The 21,003-nt window shown below is 44.5% G+C and overlaps 1 protein-coding gene across 5 annotated transcripts in view; it reads right to left on the bottom strand.

Moving 5' to 3' along the window:
• Positions 1-19,895, bottom strand: part of NGDN (neuroguidin) — a 58,726-nt gene extending 38,831 nt beyond the window's left edge. For 4 of the 5 annotated variants that reach the window (XR_003795798.1, XR_003795797.1, XM_029236914.1 and 1 more), the window contains exons 1-10: positions 19,855-19,878; positions 19,442-19,501; positions 18,749-18,820; positions 15,128-15,265; positions 14,792-14,876; positions 14,655-14,707; positions 14,281-14,404; positions 14,025-14,193; positions 13,100-13,256; positions 12,901-12,958 (exon numbers count right to left, since the gene is read on the bottom strand). Coding sequence is in view for 3 of the 5 variants with exons in the window: in XM_029236914.1 (XP_029092747.1) it covers positions 12,901-12,958; positions 13,100-13,256; positions 14,025-14,193; positions 14,281-14,404; positions 14,655-14,707; positions 14,792-14,876; positions 15,128-15,265; positions 18,749-18,820; positions 19,442-19,501; positions 19,855-19,866 (928 nt within the window). In the remaining 2 variants the exon portion in view is untranslated. Of the gene's footprint in view, positions 1-12,283; positions 12,448-12,900; positions 12,959-13,099; positions 13,257-14,024; positions 14,194-14,280; positions 14,405-14,654; positions 14,708-14,791; positions 14,877-15,127; positions 15,266-18,748; positions 18,821-19,441; positions 19,502-19,854 lie in introns of those variants that run through there. The other variant, XM_029236916.1, reaches the window with a different exon arrangement.
• Positions 19,896-21,003: the final 1,108 nt, after the last annotated feature.

Below are 21,003 nucleotides of genomic sequence, written 5' to 3'. Positions count from 1 at the left end.
TAAGCCCGTGCACTACTACTGAGCCTGCGCTCTAGAGCCTGTGTGCCACAACTACTGAGCCCGCGAGCCACAACTATGGAAGCCTGTGCGCCCTAGAGCCCTGCTCCGCAACAAGAGAAGTCACCGCAATGAGAAGCCATGCACCGCAACGCGGCTACAAGAGTAGCTACAAGAGTGGCCCCCACTCGCCGCACCTAGAGAAAGCCCACGGGCAGCAACAAAGACCCAACACAGCCAAAAATAAATAATTTTTTTAAAAACTTAAAAAAGAAAAAATAAAAATAATCATAACCTCCTTCAGGTGAATCTAATGCAGTCACTCCACAGACCAGAATGGTGGTCTTTATCATTTGGCCCAGAAATTCCACTTCAGAAAATTGCAAAGACTTCTGTATGAAGATGTGGGTAGCTGTCACAGAAGGAAAATACAACGACAAACCTGCAAACATCATAAATGTCTAACAAAAAGAAATGATCTTATAAATTATGGTATATCCATGATGAGATATTATGTGTTGATTAAGTATTTTTTAATCTGATTTTTTAATAGCATAAGAAAATACACCACTACGCTAAGTGAACAAAACAGGGTACAAATGTGTACAAATGGCCTAACCATAATTTTGGAGTGGGAAGATGGTGAGAAATGTCTATAAAAAAGTAAAAGGAAATACAGTACATATAAAAATAAGCCTATGTCCTTTCCTCTGCACTCCACTGCCACTCCTCAGCCCCAGCCCCTCTTTAGGAACTGGCTTAGAATCCTATTGAGGAGCCTAAGCACTATTATACTGTGTAGTGACCTCCCTTGGTCATCACATAATTATCTTACTCATCATCATACTTACTGTAACTTTTTGTGTCCTCCCTCCAGAGGACAAATATTTACAACTAGGAATGTCACAGACTCTAAAGCAACTATTATACCTTGACATATGGCTCTATGCCAATTCAACACATTTGCCGAACAGCTGGGAATGTGTAAGGCTTTAGGCTAGTGCTACGTGTACCTCACTTTAAAGACCTGGATTTCTGCCCTCAAGGATCTAGCATCCCATCTCTGTGGACAGCTAAGACACATATATAAGAAAGAGTAAGTAACAATATAAGAGGACACAAAAGCAGCACAGGGAATAGGTGCTACAAGGAGTTCACACCCATTTGCACATAGACACACAAAGTGAGTTACTGCCCTTTATTGTATATTCTTTATTTCCCCTTTGAACCAAAATATAAACCCCTTAGATGTAGCAGTTCTATCTCATCCCTTATTTTTATATCTAAACCTAATACCTAGTGTGTCTGGTAGATAGTAGGTGCTTAATAAATGTTTCTTAATGACACTCTTTACTCTGCACAGTTTAACATGCAAACTTTTGAGTGAATTAATTACTGCGGTATGAATAACAGTGGGGAATGCCGTCTAAGTGAACGGTGGTTAGGAGAGTAGACATGATAGAACTTGCTCCTGGTGTACTTCAGACGGGAAACACTGGGATAGCTGCCGTCAGGAGGCTCTGCTAACCCAAGGGACTCCTCCCAGACTTCAGTTCTTTGGTGAAGGGCTAGACAGGGAGGAGTCTCAATCTGCATTGAATATAGTCTCCTTTACTTTTCAGAGGAGAAAAACGATGACAAGCAAGTTGTTCCTCTTTTTTTCAGGTCAGATCACAGTAGTGACCTTAACAGAATCTTCACTGCCAACCACACCCTTGTCAATGCACACCCCAGCCTCCCTTCTTCTGCTCCATATACACCTGCAGCTCTTCTCTTGTCTCTCCTGCCCTCGGTCAAGGACAGAAGCCATGCTAGCCAACAGACAGTCAGCTCTTTGAAATCCTAGCTAGGAATCAGTGCACTAAACACCCCAGGGAAGTAATTATCTGATTTGAAGAGAAGGCTCATCCCTAAAATGTTGACTGGACCACAGAGATCAAACTCAAAGTTCACCCTGAATGCAAGGAGGAAAGGGAACTGAGAATGAATCCTGAATTTTCCTATCCTGGATGTTCTTGGTTCTCCAGGACACAGTACACATTTAAGGATTAATATGTCTATCTAGAAAAAACCTTCAAAGTTCATCCGGCTTTGGGCAAACTTTAACCATTCTAGACAGATAAGAATTTATCTCCCAAAGAGTTCCTTCACTAGAGCATGTCACTGACTTGCAAGGAGGAAGTTCTTCATTTCTAACCTAAAGCACTCTTATTAAAATTGAGATTTATTTCTTTAGAAGACGTTCAAGGCAGCAAATTAGCATCCTCTATATCGTTATTTCTCAGGTTATTCATGCATGCTAATGTTTGAGACCCACAGCTCTACCTCTAACCTTTAGAAGCTTCAAGACACTCTCATTTCTCCAATGTTCCTAATTCTAATTATTCTCCTCTTCAATAGGCTCCACTCTCCATGATTTCCCTTCTGTCTCTTCACACCTCCATCAGATTTCTTTCCACTCTTAGATTGTTCTTTCCTCTTCAACCCTTCAGCCCCCTTTCCATCCCTAAGTCTCCTATCCTAAATGGACAGAAGTTTTACCACCTCCTACTTTTCTGACCTAGCATTCTTCCCTGTAGGAATGTTAATTAGCGTGTGGGATTTAATTAATTCAGCAGCTAATTAAAAATGGGAGAGGAAGAGTGGGAGAGGAGGCGGGCGGGAGAGACAGAGCCCGCCTCAGTGCAGAAGGCACCGCAGATGGTTCTGGGTTGGTTGGCACCATGCCACCGCCCTCCAACCCTCCCCCCCAACAGCACGCACAGCGACGGGGGAGGGGCAAAAGTGAGGGGCACAGCCTGGCAGAGCCTCTAGACAGACACATTCAGTCCTGCCGCCGCTTTGTGCTGGGGAGAGACAGAAAGAGGGAGAAGACGAGAGACGAGAGAAAGGGTGGGAGAAACAAGGACAGACCACACTCGGGAAGAGCCAAACAAGGGGGCGCTGGAGCCGAACGACCAGGAGAAGCGACGGGGAGAGCTGTTTATCCCCAAAGACAGCCAGCGTCTTGGGGTTCCCTGGCTCCTGAGGACAAGATGGGGAAAGACAGCCACTGATCCTCTGGAGAAAAAGGGACCGCCTACTCTGACAACCAGGGACCCACTCTGCAGCCATTCTTCCCATAGCATGCTGCTTCTTCAGCATGGGCAGGCGATGAGGAAGACGGCTACTGAAAATGAAAGACGGGGTGGGGGTGTGTGTGCATATGTGGAGAGAGAGCGGGCGCAGATGGGCGACGGTGAACAAGTGGACGAGAAGGAGATTTAAAGGAAGAGGAATGAAGGGTATTCATGAAGGGAAGGGAGAAGTGGGACAAGGTGAAGGAGAAGAAATAATGGAGAAGAAAGAGGAGGAAGTCAGGGGCAGAGCCATGCTTTGTTTGCCAAGAAGGATAAAGAGGGCTGGAGTGTCTGTGCAGAGGACTTCCACATTTGATCCCGCCCAGCCTAGGCCAGGCAGGGGGGTACGGAGGCACTGCAGGGAGGGGGCACGAGCAGATCCCTCTGAGGGTCAACAAAGGTGCCGGAGACAGGGGACTCATCCCATAGGATCTTCCTAAATTCTGGATACTTCTGCCACACCAGGAATTTATCAAAAGCAATGGAGAAAAGCTTCTAAATGAACACAAAAGGAGGCTAGGATGACAGGAGGCTGCAGAATCTGATTCCAGGAGCTCCAGCGGGGAGATGGGTGAGGAATGGGATTTTTAGCAGCACCCAGCAGGCTCTTTAAGGGTGTCATCTGACACTCTGAGGGAAATACAGCCATTAGGGGATCAATTTGAGGACTTGAGGGATGAGAAAGAGAGGAAAGGCTGGGTTTCAGAAAGCACCCTTTTGGTGGGAGGCATCTAGGAAGCTTTGGAGCTTAAAGCCTTGGGAGGGAATAAAAGGGCAAGAGAAGCCTGCCATCAGCAATAGATTACTTAAGACTTGACTGAAAGAAACTGAGAAGGAGGGTATGAAGCCAGATGAATCTTCTCTGGTGTTAACTGCCACAGAACTGAACGCAATGGCAGACAAGGGTCATTGTAGCTAAGAGACAGGGTTTTCCTGGCTAGGAATTCTGATTTGATCTCTTTACCACCTAGGGCTTTCTGCAAGAGCTAGCAGTGAGTGAATCGAAATTGGGGAAGAGGAAGTAGACACTCAAGGGCTTTTTATTCTCCAGATCTCACCCGTGGGGCTAAACCCAAGGCTGGCAGATGAGACAAAGCAGTTCTCAGAGTAAGCTGCTACAGGCTCAGTCCTAGTGGAAAAACACGAATGCTTTCTGAGCTTATTTTCTAGTCTAGGCTTTAATTAACAACAAAAATTGTAAGAACATTTATTAAGTCACAATGATGCCTTTACAGTAGAGATAAATTCTTTAAGATTTAGGATTATTAAAAAAAAAAAAGAAATTTAGGATTATTAGCACTAATAGGAGGAGGTGGGTGGTCCACAGAGCCTTTTGTTATTTTGTTAGTCCCCGGACCCAACAGTTAGTTGCAAATGAGCTGCAAGGCAAAAAACGGAGACTCCAGAGTTTCTGGCATCCACCACCAACCATGCGCTATCCAGCCCTGAAATATTTTTAAGGGGGGGGAAAGGCTTAGGGCAAGGGGTATATTAGTTACCAGTAAAGTCAAATTAAACCTGGAATGGGCAATAGCAGCCAAGACTTCAGAAATTCTCTACCTTGCTACTGTCAAGGCCCCCTCCAAGAGGCTGGACTGTGTAACACCTGAGGGGAGTGCTAGCCCTTCCCAGGGAGTCGGTACCTTCTCTGCCTGCACACCCCAGCTCTTGCACTGCTGATGCTCGCCCTCAGCAGGCCAGCCGAGGGTGGCTTAGCTACAAAACCCGACTGTGCTGCTGGCTACAAAGCTGTCAGTGACTGTGGGGATGAAATGGGAACACTGGCTTCCATCGGGGTAGTCAACAAAAAGTCAGACCTAGGTGTCCGAGAGAATGTGGGTTCTAACGCCAGCTCTGCTAATGACTTATCTGTACAGTTTTGGGCAAACCACTTTCCCCTATAGCACCTAGTGGAAGAAAACAAAAATTTTAACCAATACAATTTTAGCTACAGTACCGTAAGCATCTAGAGAAGAAATAGTTAAAATTTTATAACTCTTGTATAAAGTACTAAAGCTGAAAAGTCCCTACCATTCAGGCAACAAATATTTACTGAGCCTTGCTTGGGAATTCCCTGACAGTCCAGTGGTTAGGACTCAGCGCTTTCACTGCTGGAAGCCCGGGTTCAATCCCTGGTCAGGGAACAAAGATCCCATCCCACAAGCTGTGCAGCGTGGACAAAAAAAAAAAAGAGAGACCGTAACAGGTTTCTAAGTTACATGAGTCCACGACCCTAACTAGAGTCCCCTGAATAGGATGAGAGGTCTCTGAAAAGGACAGCAGGAAAATAAGCTGAGGAAACGAAGCAGCCACTGGCCCATTTGTCTCCACCAATATACACACCTTAAGACGGCAGGAGAGGCAGGCAAAAGAGAGGTTTCCATAGGTACCTCCAAGGCTCAGGTAATAAAGTGGAGGATGTGGTGTTTTGCACTGTGGCTCTTTCCAGGGCTCTGCCTCTCTCCATAGTCTAGGAGTCAGCCTTGACTCACACAAGCAAGGAAAATGGAAGCCAGTCATTCTGAGGCTGCCATTTATGCTAAGGAAGATCTCCTCCCACCAGGGAATGAAAGAAAGAGGCCACACCATCCATCTTGTGGGCAATTCCTAGGCCATACACAAGGCGAAGACTCAGCACTATTATCCAGGGAGTTACCAGGATGCTATTAATCCACAAAAGTAATTCAATAAGAGGAAAATTAGCCATCCTAGAAACTGGGTAACTTTACAACCAACAACACTGCTGAGTTAGCTGAGGGGTTGTAGTAGTCAACACAATGAATGAGCAGTTTCCAGATAAAGTTAAGAAGCAAGGTGGGGCAAGAGCAAGGGTACTCTCTGGTGAACTGGGGTTATATTCTGGAAGGACTAAACAAATAAAGGGAGCTATGGCTGAGTGGGGAACCCCATGAACTTGGCTGAGACAAAGGAGAGACACGGAATGATAGGAGGAGGAAGTAGTCCCAAGAGAAAAAGGAGGTTCTACAGCCAGAATTGTGCTCAGTAGTGACCAGGGGGCCAGGGTACCCACCAAGTAGGCGTCACAGCTGCCCTGGCAAGGACCATTTGAGGACTCAAAAGATCAAAAACAGGACATTTCCTAAGGGACAACAGGACAGGTTTTAGGGCATGGTTTTCCTCCAGATTCTACAAAATACAGGATAACAAAAGCACAGCTATCCTTAGCAATCTAAACCAAAAGTTTTTGGATGAAGCCCTTATTATCTGAATTCTTGTGACTCCCCATCTTCCATTTTCCCAGCAAGTGGAACCAAATTCTACAGATTCAGGTAAAACCAGGTCCCCTGTCAGCTGAACTCTATCTAAAATCCAGACACTGAATAGACTTGGACAGCAAAGGATATGTGTACTTTCCCTTCTCCACTCATTCTCCCCAGAGTCTCGGCCTTCTCTTCACCTAGCCCTTAACACTGACCCCTGAGTTCCCCAACCCTGTCCTCTTCTAACTCTCTCTCACCCACGGCCCCTTTTAACTACGAGTCATCAGAAAGATGCCAACAGCAGAAGAGATAAAGAAAAAAAAGGGGAGTAAGGAAGACTGTAGATTTTAGATAGGGGAGTGAGATGGAAATCCTACAGACAGAGAGAGAGAGAAATAGAGACAGAGAAAGCAAGGGAGCTGGAGCAAGGGGGAGGGGAAGAAGATGGCACTGCGGAAAAAAGAGCGCCACAAAATTAATTTGAGAAAGGGAACAGTAGAGGAGACGTTGGTGGAATAACAATCAGGCAGTAGAGGGCTGGAGAAAGGGGGAGGGCGCCAGGGGAGGGGAGGACCGGTGCTGGGGAGGACTCTACATGCAGAGCAACAGCAGCACCGCCTATGGGCATGATGGAGGGTTACAGACAGCAACAAAAGAGGCCCCCGCCTGGGCACGGGAGCCTGGGGTGCAGGGGGGGAGGGAGAAGTCATGGCTTCTGCCCTTCAAGCCTCTCAGTAACACAACATGCAAGCTAGAAGACTAAATTCTATATGGCTCTCCTGGGAAGACAGTGATTTAACAAGGTAAGGGAGGGGGACAGAGAACTCCTGGCTTTTTCCATTCCAAGGGGGTTTCCCTCTCAGAATTCAGGTAGTAGAAAAGAGAAGGGTAAGGAAGGGGACGAATCCCAGGTACTGAAAGGCATGTGTGTGCCTGCTTGTGCTTTCATTAGCTGGAGGAAGGATTTTCTCTTTATTTCCAAGTGATTTCCTTTCCTCACGGGATGCTGGAGTATAGCTCCCTCCCTGGGGCAATGGATGCCCCTCACTCAGCTGCTTCCTCCCAGCATTGCCTTGAAATTCCCAACCATCATTAGAAACCCCCAGGGAGCCACCAAGCTCTGAGAAGGAAAGGGAAGGGTCCCCCCCAACAAACAGACCTGGGGGGTGGGCGTGGGGGGTAGGGTGGGAAGGAGAGAGAGAAAATGCAAAAGCTCTGCAGATGGAGGGGAGAGAGAAATGTGATCAGTGGTATTTGTTGTGCTTCCTGGGAGGAAGGATCCTTCACATTTTTAATAATAATAAATACATGAAGACAGATTTGCCAGCATTGCTCTGGCTCCTTGGGAAGTGTGGGGGAGGGGAGCCAATGCAGCTCAGCACAGACCAATATCTCCCTGGCCCCTTCCCCCATTAGATAGGCTCAGTATTGCAGCAGCCTACCCCTCCCCCTCTAACTGCAGTCCTCCCCATCAGAGCCTACCCTTTCCGTGGTCCCTTCATACAGCCCTGCCCCTCCCTCCTCCACCTCTCTCCCTCTCTCTACTCCCCCAACCCTAGACTCTACCCTTTCAGCACAAGTCCTCATTTAACACAGTCTCACTCCAGCTCTCAGAAGCCCTAGTACTCACCTAGGTCTCGCCCAATCTGAGGCCCCGCTCTTTCCTGCCAGTGCCCTTCCCAGCTGACATACAACACCTCCACAGAAGTAACCCAGCACAGCTCAGCATTTCCCGGATCCCACCAAAAGGGACTGCTTTTCCCCCATTTTTATTTCAATGTGACCTCCTTTCTCACAACCTTAAATATAATGGCCATTAAATGTGCCTGTACTCAGGGGGTGTCAGGGCCTCGGGACTAGGTGACTACTGCCACCTATTGACCCAAATTTGTTTGAGACAGACCTTTAATACACTTCTTACACAGCAACGCTCTGTTATTTCAAAAGCATCAATAGCTTAAACATGCAAAGGCATGGCTCTTGGGGCTTCTCTGAGACCCTCTGAACAATGAGATCAAAGAAATACAAAAGCAAGACTGGGCAGAGAGCCAGATCAATGATGCCTTTCTCCATGCAGAGGCAGAAAAAGAGGCCAAGCCCAAGGAATGAAAAAGCAACTTTCAGTCTCCTCAAGGGTCTGAAGGCAAAGAAGAGTGGGGGATGGACAGAGTTTTTCTCATGGGCTGTTAAAAGCCTCGTGCATCACAATATGAATGATGTTACCAATAGAGCAGAAGGCAGTATTTCATTCATATGACTCTGTCAAATTAGCCAAATCCTTGGATAAGTCTCAACATGAATCTGAGGTTTACACACCTAATAGATCCCAGGGAGGATGGGGATACTCAGGACTGCTGCTGACTCACACTCAATCCGTACCAATCAGAAGTGGAGATGGAACAGATAAACTGCGCTATGCGTAAGGGCAGGTCTACACCAGGCAGCTCTATGGATTGGTTTAGCTCTGTACCTTCCAACCAACCCAAGGCAAGGAACAAGATGAGAAAGCTTGAACTCTCCATGGTGCTGAAAATGGACATAATTGAGTCATCCTTCCCTCATAAACTTGTTTTTCTAATACAGTAGCCATGAAGACTGCTGTGAAATCCTGACAGACAGTTGCCCAAGCCTTCATAAAATCGTAACAAAACAAAGCTTCAGAGACAAAAAAGGCCTTGATCAAACCCTCTTCCCACCCCCCCAGATGACAATACTAAGGCTTATCACTACTGGAGAAAAGATTTTCTCTTTATTTCCAAGTGATTTCCTTTCCCCACTGGATGCTGGAGTACAGCTCCCTCCCTGGGGCAATGGATGCCCCTTACTCAGCTGCTTCCTCGCAACTCCCAACCATCATTAGAAACCCCCAGGGAGCCACCAAGCTCTGAGAAGGAAAGGGAAGGGTTCCCCCACCAGTCAAACAGACCTGGGGGGTTGGGGGATGGGGTAGAAAGAATGACAGAACGCAAAAGCTCTGCAGATGGAGGGGAGAGAGAAATGTGATCAGTGGTATTTGTTGTACTTCCAGGGAGGAAGGATCCTTCACATTTTTAATAATGACAGATTAAATAAATTAAAACAGGGCTTCCCTGGTGGCGCAGTGGTTAAGAATCCACCTGCCAATGCAGGGGACACGGGTTCGAGCCCTGGTCCGGGAAGATCCCACATGCCACAGAGCAACTAAGCCTGTGCGCCACAACTACTGAGCCTGCCCTCTAGAGCCCGTGAGCCACAACTACTGAAGCCCAGGCGCCTAGAGCCAGTGCTCCACAAGAAGAGAAGCCACCGCAATGAGAAGCCCACCCACCGCAAGCAAGAGTAGCCCCGGCTCACCACAACTAGAGAAAGCCCGCGCACAGCAATGAAGACCCAACACAGCCATAAATAAATAAATAAAATTAATTAAAACAGGTAATAATAAATCCTAAGACTCTCCTTACCATCACATGATAAAACTGAACAAGTGCCCATGAGCACTAACGATATACATTACTTAGTGAACGTTGGAAGTGATCTGCCGTTAGCACTGCACTGATGAAATCTGACATTCATGTGGTCTGAACAACCAGAGAACTAAATCTGAGTAGGAATAAGAGAAAGAATAGCAAACGACAGCCATAAAGAAACCCTGAAATCTTCTCAGTTGCCCTGCCCTACTACCATAAAAGTGATTTTTAAACTACATTCTATGGAGTTCTAAAGGTTTCTAGGAGCTCCTCAGAAATCCTGGGGAAAGTGGGCCATGAGAACTCGAAGCTCCAGGACCCCTCATCCTCCCTTCAAGCACAGTAAACCTAGCCTTTGCCTGTTTTACAGGTTGAGAATCCACGCAAAAGTTAGTCAACAATGGACTCTAAACATTGTTTGATGACTCTGGTGCAAATATTCTCAAGATTACTCAATTTTTTATTGGAAACCTCTTTCAAATATCGCCTGTCATCTAGAAGGCCAGGGATAACAAGATTTCCTAAGATTAAAGACTGGATTCAATTAATATAAGGTCCACAAAGGCAGGGATTTTTGTCTGTTCAGTTCACTCCTATAATACAAAAAGGCCAGAATAGTGTCTGGAACTTGTGGTTTCTTTGAAGGCAAGGGCTTAAACAGAAATGGTGCAGTAAAGAGGGGAGAGCTACAGGTCATAAACTACCTACCAATACATTTTTAAAGAAAAAAAAAAAAAGGAAAAACAAAATCCTGAAGACGTTCATGAACCCCAGGACACTTGGCAGTCCTCCATCCTCTGTGTTCCCCAAGCACTGGTTCTCTAACTCATTAGTCGTGTAACCTTGGGCAAATAAATAACCTAAGTTTCTCAGTTTCCTCATTAGTAAAATAGAGATAACATATATTTTGCAAGGATTAAGTATAAAGCACTTAGCTCAGGATGTAACACAAAGTTAAGATCATTTTTTTTAAAAAGAGCATCTCCTTTTCCTTGGCAGTTCCCACAATCCAAAAATCCTTAATAAATTAGATGCAAATGCAATAGCTAGTCCTAAAAAGAGAATGTAGTAGTCCTAACCTCTTGTCCAGTTAGTTCAGCCAGAAAGGAAAAAGAATCTCTAAATATGTTTTTGAGGCTCTTTGCTTAGATTCACTCAAGGAGATGGAAGTATGAGGGCTCTGGGCACATCAGGGTCACTCAGATCTGCCAGGAACTAAGTCAGAGGCCCCAGGAGTAAGTGCATCTTGGTTATCATCCATGAGAAACAGCTCTAGGCTCTCTGGTTTGGAGGAAATCTCAGCGATTCAGTCTAATACATTTATTTTTCAGCTGAGGAAAATTAAAGGCCAGAGATGTCACATGATTTGCCCAGGATCACAGAGTTAACAGAAGACAGTACTGGGTTGTCTCTCTTAACTACTTCCTACCAAGCTACAGCTGACTGAAAACAGACTCCCCACCCCAACTGGGCAGACCAGTGTAAGTCCAAATTCATAGGACTTATAATCAACTAGGTTTTACTGATGTAATGATCCAAATTATATCCCTCTCCATGACACATCATTAACTCCAATGAATTACTTCTAGACTCAACTCTCTTCCCGTCCCTCTTTCCACCTTCTAAATTATCCAAGGCCAGAGGGATCTCTCACTAACAGAAGTCATTCTCTGAGCAGAATACAAGATCTCAGATCTGTAACTCCCACCAGTCTCCTGACTTGGGCTGATATGACGGAGGGGTTTTCATTCTCTTGGTCTTCAGGAATTTTCTGTCTGCCTGCTTGTTGGCATTCTTTCACATGCTGTTTGTAAAAGGGCTGGCGTTTGCTCACTGGTAAACTGAAGACTTTGTTGAAAGAGGGTCAAAGAGGCTGAAAAACATAAGACTATACTGATTCTTCACACTCCTCTCATTCACTCTACTGTTCTCTCCAGGTAAACTCTAACTCTCAAGAACTGACCTAAGATCAGCCCTACATCCATGCTATTTTAGAAAGAAAGGAAAAACTTTCAGAGAAGTGGAGACAAGAATAACTCTTGGTAATGAGAAAAGGTTCTATCTAGCTTTTGATTATAGTCAAGCACCAAAGGAGGTTTCCTAAGCCACTAATGCCACCTGGTGGCCAGCAAGATATATTAAGAAATCTTAAAATCCATATATTTCAGATGATCTGTATTATAACAAATCATACAGGAACTTGGGGCAACGTGGGGTTGAAATTTTCAGATGATCTGTATTATAACAAATCATACAGGAACTTGGGGCAACGTGGGGTTGAAAGAGTGGATTATAATACTCTAATCTCTCAATATTTTTTGATTAAATAACCAATTTCTAGTTTCTGGTGAAAATGTATTATCAAAGAAAACCATATAAAGCCAAACTTTCTTATTCCCCCCAAAACCTCATCCTTCCCTTTTCCATCACCCTCTCACCAAAAATACCCCATACTCAGTGATTCCAGTCATAATACATGTGCAAAAGGGGCTTCAATTCGTAAGTAAAATCAATTTTATTAATAAAGATCTTTCCACATGTCCAGAGCAAATAATTAATGAATTCCGAGGAAAAAAACCTACATACAGTGAAATTAGAAGTATCCCAGGATGACAAAAAATAAATTAAATATGTACACCCATAATCACCGCCGCCTCCGAAAACCTGAAAGGAAGGGAAACCAAGAATGAGGCAAAGGACAGTTGGGAAAAGCCAAAGGGACAGAAAAAAAGGACATCTAGAGAGAAGGGCTCGATAGGAGTGGGTTCCCTCAGCAATACTCTCTATATCCTCCCAGGGCAAAAGACTAGAAGCAGGATGGAAGCTGAAATGGGATAATGGTTCCTTCAAGTGACACTTTCACAGTTTACTTAAGGAAACCTGAACAGGGACTGTGGGGCCTTCAGAAATAGAATCCAGAAATCTCTTTTGTGAATGATGCTGATTTTCATCTTGGGAAAGAAAAAAATAAATGCCCACCTCTAAAGAGATTAACACCCAGTATGGAAGAGATACTATAAAGGTTGGTAAAACCTAGGATGGCAAATCCGGAGTTGGCATCCCAATTCGTAAACCCCATCCTGCACTCGATCACCCAAGTCCTAGTCATTCACTAACCTTTTTTCTTCTGACCTTTCTTAGGTATCTTCTTCCGCTTCTTAGTAGAATTCTGATCCTGGAGACACATGGAGAAGGAAAGGAATGGCGGTGAGCTTCCAAGTTTGGTGTCCCTTCCCAAGTTCCTCACAGTAATAAGCCCACATACATTTAGCTGAAAGCATGAAGGTCACCTCCCATCACTGTATCACTACCTCACCTCATCAAGATGAGGGGTTCCTCCTGTCAAAGCACTGATGTCACTGAAGTGCGTGAGGGAATGAATTTGCGAGCTCATGACATTTGCTCGTTTTCGCCGTCCTTTCTCCCGCTTACTGACACTTAAACGCACCATCATGCTCTCCTCATAGTTAATCCTGCCAGAGAAACACAGACACCACTTGCAGCAAGCTCAGACCACAGAGGCAGAAAGTTGCAGCCAAGAACCTGGGCCCAGGTGTTTACTCACCCTACGTTCAGACAGTTCTCAAGAAATTTCATAGCAAGTCACTATAGTATTTAGTGAGGTGATACTGTGTGCTCAACACTCAATGCTCAATACTCAATGAAATGTTCTTTGCACTAGAACTTCCCTCCTCCCCAGAGATGAACTCACAGCCCATCCAGAGGAATAATTAAACTATATCAGGAAATTCTTTATATTCCAGCTCCATAAACAGGATCCTCTACATGAACCTTCTCACTCAAATCTACCAACTGCAGAGATGGACACCTGGGCAAAGTTGATGAGTCTGTGTTCAACTTATAACTGCTTTTCTACTTTTCTTCCCTGAACTTATCTAGCACTCTCCATGCCATTATAAAAACGTGACTTTCTTGCTTTCTGCAGAAAATAAACAGCAGTGATAGTGAAACACAGAACTTTAAAATTCTACTAGGTGGAACTGCATATATTCTTCTCCATGTAGCACTTGCTCAGCCTGAACAGCTGGGGGGAAAAAAAAGACATTTCCTCCACTAGTTCCTATTCTGTACTTCAAACCGCTAACTCTTAGAAACCGTCACACCAAATTTTGCACTCCACTTTATAGATAATGTGGGTTCTCTTGGAATTAGACTTAATCATCGTCAAAGGACAGGTCTCTACAGCATAGAAAACAATTTCTAACTGCAAGGACTCGGACCTGTGCTGATCCTCCTGGCTCTGTCGAGTAACATGAGGATGCCGAGCATCACGGATTTCCTCTGGAGCATCTGAGTACTGCTCCTTTAGTTCACGAATGACAGAGCTGCTCAATGCCCGTCTCTTGGCTCGTTCTAGGCGCTTCTTCTCCCGCTCAGCTTCTGTTTCATCTATGTGATAAAAATCAGCAAGGGTTATCCCAGAACAGAGAAGAGAAACACAATTCATGCTGAGGAAGCAGCCTCCACAGTTCATACCGTAATGCACTGGAACCAAGCGTGGTGGAACATATTTCTTAGCTGTCCCTTTTCCAGATTTCTTCCCTGAAGCCCCAGACTGGCCTTCCTCTGCTTCATCTTCCTCCTCATCCTCAGAGCTCAACTACAAAGGGAACATAATGTCCACAAACTTAGGAAGCGTTAGTCAAACAAGCGATAAGAAAATCCAAAGCTGAAGTACTCTGGGAAGGTGGGAATACAAACAAGAGGGGAAAGGGGAATCTCACATTCAACATTCTAAGGCACAAGCTGGGAATCAATGGTAATAAGAGAATCCCAGGAGATCCAGGAGCATTACAAGGCTCATTCAGGCTTAGATTCCTCAGGAAAATCAGGATAACGCTACCTCTTACCTTGCTCATCATATTGCTGGGATGAGGCTTAAAACGGAGTGGGTCACTGTCACCTAAAATAAAAGACCCAAGAGACTTTACAAGATCTGGAACTTTGTGAACGGCCCACACATAACCTTACAGCTTCCCCCACTTACTGAGGCTGCCTGTCACTGCCGTCTTCACCAGTTTGTCAATTTGATACTTCAGTTTTTGGTCCAAAGGACGAAGCTTTTCCAAAACCTATAATGTGGTTAAATAGGATTACATGTCCTCCTCAAAATTAAGCATACACCAAAAGTCCCTATGTTAAGTTGCCAGATAAAGCACCTAAAATATGCACAAAGTAGAGCAAATGAAGACAAAAATGCTTTTTTTCATTTGGTTTCCTCCCTTAAACATGAGAACACCCACTTAAATGAGAGCTATTGTGTCACAGTCCTGGAGTTCAGAATATAGAAACGCAGAACTCTAAGATGACAAATGCCTCATACCGTGCGAATCTCCACCAGTCTCAAAACTGCAGGATGTCCCTGAAGAGACCCTCCTGAGGCTTTGTCCAGAATGAGATGGCTCAGATCCATAAGGTACATTAACAACAGCTGATCTTTCACTTCCAAAAGGCTGAGACCCTGAGTTGAATCAAACAGTAAGAGATGCAAATTCAGTTTAACCACAGAATAAGGAGGAGAGTCTAGGGAGAACAGGATAATTTTTTCCAAGTTCAAATTTTTTTCCATGCAGTTCATATAAGGTATCTGGAGTAGTCTCAAGGAAGTGGCTGTACCTAAAATGGCCACAGAGAAAATTATGCTAACACAACAGAAGCACAGCTTAGAGAATTACTGTATGACAATAAGAGCAGGAAAATCAATAAAGTATCCCCCAAAATGACTATAGCAAGGTTTCGCAAACTCAGAGCTATTGACATTTGGGGGACAGGTAATTCTTTGCTGTGGAGCACTTCTGGGCACTGAAGGATGTTCCACAGCATCTCTGGCCTCCACCCATTGATGCCATCCCCCAAGCTGTGACAATCAGAAATGTCTCCATACAGTAATGAATTTTAAATTAATTTAACCAAAACAATCACTGATTTTATCCCCATACAATGGAATTATATGATATAAACAGTGACCTGTACATACTGACATAGACTTATCTATGTCAACACACTTTCTACACTGTATAGAAAGTGTGAATAATGTGGTTCCAATTAAGGGGGGGAGGTGAGAAGTATAATACACACATTTTATATGTATAGAAAAATATCTGAAAATAACATAATTAGCAACTGCTACCCCTGAGGATCGAGATGAGGAAAAGCAAGAAATGGAGTGCTTGTACTGAAAGAGTGGTTTCCCATCAAGCATATATTACTTTTACAATCAACGAAATAAAAAATGTACCCCAGTGATTATCTCAGAATGGTGATTACACTGATTTTTAGTTCTCTTCTTTGTGATTTTATGTATCTCCTAAACTTTCTAAAATTATAAGTGTATTAGGGGCTTCCCTGGTGGCGCAGTGCTTAAGAATCCGCCTGCTAATGCAGGGGACACAGGTTTGAGCCCTAGTCTGGGAAGATCCCACATGCCGCGCAGCAATTAAGCCCGTGCGCCACAACTACTGAGCCTGCACTCTAGAGCCCGCGAGCCACAACTACTGAAGCCCATGTGCCACAACTACTGAAGCCTGCACGCCTAGAGCCTGTGCTCCGCAACAAGAGAAGCCACTGCAATGAAAAGCCCTCGCACCGCAATGAAGAGTAGCCCCCGCTCGCCACAACTAGAGAAAGCCCGCGCGAAGCAACAAAGACCCAATGCAGCCAAAAAATAAAATTAAAAAAAAAAAAATGTATTATACGTACAGGCAGAAAATCATAAATTATAAGTGTATTCTTTTAAATAAAAAAAGTAACGTGTGTAAGCAGACCTAAGCTATAGTTATTAAAAAAAAGTCACCCACACAAAAAAAAAGTCACCGTGACTGCATAAAACGAAAATGAAAAAGTCCACAGCCCTCGGAAGACCTATTTCAGACAGATTAAATACTCTGCCTAGGATTACATAGTAATAGGAGTACAGCTGGGATTCAAACTCAGCCTGACTCCAACACCCAAGCCCTAGGTATCTGTAAACCAACATGCTAAGCTTTTGAGATCAACACTAGCATGCTACAGGAGGATGAGCAAAGGATTTAAAGACAGACAAATTGAGTTCAAGTTTTGAATTAGGCATTTAGCAGTCAAATATTGGGTAAATCATGACCTCTGTCTCCTCAATAATATGTACAGTAATTCCTTCCCACCCCCAAAAGTAATTATGAGGCTCAAATAAGATATGAAAGTACTTTGTAGCCTAAAAAGCACCTACTAGAAGTCTTTGATCCTGAAGGTTAATAAATATCTGTTCAGTGAATAAATATATAGTGATCTAAGATACACGTGCACAGCCCATCTCAAAAAGGCATTAAAATGGATCAAAGCATGATACCAGAATAAAGATAGCCAAGAATTTGAGAAATAGGCTCTTCTGACATGCTTGGGCATTGTCAAGTTCTAATGGGTTACAAGCGTATGAGAGAAAGACAAAATAAAAAGCGAAGATTAAAAAATGAGAAATAAGAAAAGAACGAAAATGAATGATGAGAAAGAAAAGGCAAAAAGAAGATATATTAAAAATTCGGGGACTCCCCTGGTGGCTCAGTGGTTAAGAATCTGCCTGCCAATGCAGAGGGGACATGGGTTCGATCCCTTGTCCAGGAAGATCCCACATGCCGCGGAGCAATTAAGCCTGTGCACCACAACTACTAAGCCTGCATGCCACAACTACCGAAGCCCACGCGCTCTAGAGCCCGTGCTCGGCAACAAGAGAAGCCACCACAGTGAGAAGCCCGCACACTGCAATGAAGAGTAGCCCCCGCTTGCCCCAATTAGAGAAAGCCCGCACGCAACAATGAAGACCCAACGCAGCCAAAAATAAATTTAAAAATTTAAAAAAATTCGTGTCTTTTTAAAACACAATCTGCTATAAATCTCATGCTTAAAAATCCTTCAATGATTTTTATTAACCTACTATAATGATTTGCATATTTCTGTTGACCTATGGAATGTTTTGCTTAAATGATATCTTAGGACGAAAGCTCAATACATAAAACAGGCAACACCCAAGTTTTCCAGCTCAAGCAGGTATGAGGGATGCAGAGACCATTTTTTTTTAAATTATTTTTTGGAAGTGATCCATTTTTAAAGTCTTTATTGAATTTGTTACAATAAACTTCTGTTTTATGTTTTGGTTTTTTGGCCGCGAGGCACGTGGGACCTTAGCTCCCTGACCAGGGATTGAACACACACCCCGTGCATCGGAAGGCGAAGTCTTAACTACTGGAGCGCCAGGGAAGTCCCCAGAGACCTCCTTCTATACTGCCCCACACTCAATGGTCCCTGAGAAGGTTCTATAAGACCTTAATTTGAAAACTACCATATTTAATTTTAAGATACACATCATTTTTATATTTTAACATCTCTGAAGTCAGGATATATCTTTAAATCAATGGTATCTTAGCATTATGTCATAGATTAACAAGCAACATTGCATACTCAATGTAAGTCAGTGATATGTCGCCAATTAACGGCATTTTATATTAAATGAAATACAGTTGGCCTACAAGGCTCTTCACACAGTGACTACTTTTCTGTCCCCAACAACACACAAAATATACACCCAAGCACACTACACGACTTACCTCCTTTCCCAGAATATCACCATGCTTTTAGGTCTTTGTGCCTTTGCACATGCTGATTCTTTCTATCCCTCTGACTCCTATTTATTCCTCACAATCCTGTTACCTCTCTGAGATGCCCCCCCTAATTCCCTCTGCTCCGTGATATTTAATCTTGCTCCTCAGCTCGCACAGCCGCTCATCATGACTGCTACTGCTTATACCTATTGCTTTCACCTGCCTTCTCTACTAGACTTCAGCACAGAAACTGGATCTTATTCATCTTCAAAGCTCCAGCACTAAGCACATACAAGACACTCAATAAGTCTACGATGGAAAGAATTGTTGAGAACATCAAGTCAACGGGTGCTTACTCTTCAGTTATGTCCTACCTTCTCTGTAGGATAGGCTTTAGCTTGAACTTTTTTGGTCAGAGCTTGCACCTGTGCGGTGACAGCCATCACCTGAAATTAATCCAAATAAAACCACTGATTAGAATACATCAAGTTATCTCTGTGAGCTGTGAAGTGCAAAAGCTAAACAATGCCACCTAAAAATTATCTGAAACACTGCCTAAAGTACACCACTATCTTTTCAGTTCTGAGAAAGTACAGGAGAGATGGTTTCTGATACTTCTTCAAAAGGTAGAAAAACCTTTCCACCTCTTCTTAAAGCTAAAGAGACCATCTTACCAAACCAGAGGGAGGGGATGGGGGCTGGGACAGTGGTGATGGGGCCATTGTAGCTTTGTACCGGTTGAACTTGCAATGCATAGAACTATATAAATGTATATGAGCTAGACACCCAAAGGGCAAATCGTGTCACCGTTTTCGGCATCGGTTTCCTTAACTCTAAGAATAAAGAAAATTGATTCAGATGCTTTCTTTCTGGAGTTTTCTGTATTCCTTTGAACGCAGAAATCAATTACTCTGAATTGTAGCCTGAAAAGGTTTTCATTATATCACTTTGCTCTTACTGTTATCTGGTCATTCAAATATGTGCCCCCAAATCACCAAAGTTTAGAGGTGCGGCGAAGTCAAAGCCGATTCGTGACTAATCTATTCCAAAGGGGTGCCATTACTCACCTGCTCCTGGAGGTTTTTCAAAAGTGCTACGGCATTTGGCAGGTCTGACTCCAGCACCTCCTATGGAAGGGAGAGAAAAGAAAAAACATTCTTTCCTCAGGATTATAAGACGGAACATGTGAGGTGGAAAAGCCCCCTCTCTCCTTCAAACACCCCGGACTTCCTGCCTTCCCACTCCGGTGCACATGCAGCCTCGCCTCAGAGCCCGCCAGCCTCTGAGGTCACTGGAAAGGAGCGGTAACTCCAGCCACGTCTCCCTACTACTGCTTTTGCCCCGCTGTGGCAGGGAGGGCGCCTCCCTGGAGTTATTTCCATCACCACCCTTCCCTCGCCCCAATAATTTGCCTCGAGGCACTGAAGAGAAAACAAACGTCCACAATACCAAGCCGAAGAAGCAAACACACCACACTCACCGGCGCCGCCATCTTCACAAGGCCCGCCCCTTCCGGAACTGTACTTCCTGAGAGCGGACGTTGGCTTTATAGACGAGAGGCCGCCGCCGCTTGCAAACCTAAGCCAATAGGAATAAGGGCTCTCTCACTTCCGCCCCGAACAGGATGTACGAGAGGAGGGGCCGGGTCCAGCCAATGGAATAGAAGAACTGGCTAAATTCGTCAGACTTAGGAGGAGCTTTAACGACGTAAAGATGCTATTGGAAAGAAGCATGTTATCAGTAAATTGAGTAGAATGATTGGAGCTAAGCCAGTAAAAACTCGGCAACTGATTGATTGACAGTTAGAAAGACCCAATGGAAAAAAGGAGTTAACTGAGCGAACTGAGAACATATTGGCTCCTGGACGCCGCAGTACCCGGAGTCTTTTTGAAGAGGCTTCTCTTGCATTGCCTGAACCCGCCGCTAGGTGACGGGCCTCGGCATCTCTCTGAGAAGGCGGCCACGTTATGAAGCCGCCATTGCGGGCTGCTGTTCCAACGCGGGCCGCGCTAGATTCCTCACAGACCCCAAGGCCCTTGTGTGATCGTGGAGAAGTCATTCGATCTCTGAGCTTTTTTCATCTATAAATAGGAGAGTTGGGCCAGAGAAGCCCAGAGCCAGTTTAGACACGGACAGTAAGGACACTCACGCGCCTCATACGCACCTGGGGGCGCTGCGGAGAGACGCCCCCAGCTGCAGCCCCAACACTTCCTACTAGTTCGGCGACATGAAGGGAGGGACGTTTAACAAATGAAGCCAGTTCAGATTTACGTGACTTGCCCCTGGTCACACAGGCCCCGGCAGAACTTGGTTTAAACCCAGCCTGTGCATATATAGTATTTCATTATGCTCTGTCTCATCTCTCCCCAATACTTGGAAGTATGTCAGCTCACTCCTGCTCTCACAGGCTGATGAAGTCAGTTGGGTGGGTATTAATTGTTCCTATCGTCTGCCTTGGGAAGTAAGCACTGCAAGGGGAAATGATGGTCTTGAATTTTACCTGCAACTGTCGAGCAGAGCTAGGACTAGCAATCAGATTTCCTGACTTGGAGTGGTCTTCTGGAATTAAACAAGGAATAACTCCCATATCTCGGCAACCAGGGTGGGAAAATCCTGGTTTCTAAATCTT

Source organism: Monodon monoceros, unplaced genomic scaffold (genome assembly GCF_005190385.1).
Source record: "Monodon monoceros isolate NGI ecotype Baffin Bay Population unplaced genomic scaffold, NGI_Narwhal_1 Super_Scaffold_21, whole genome shotgun sequence".
In the NCBI taxonomy this organism is placed as follows: domain Eukaryota; kingdom Metazoa; phylum Chordata; class Mammalia; order Artiodactyla; family Monodontidae; genus Monodon; species Monodon monoceros.
This window is presented reverse-complemented; position numbering and strand designations above follow the sequence as displayed.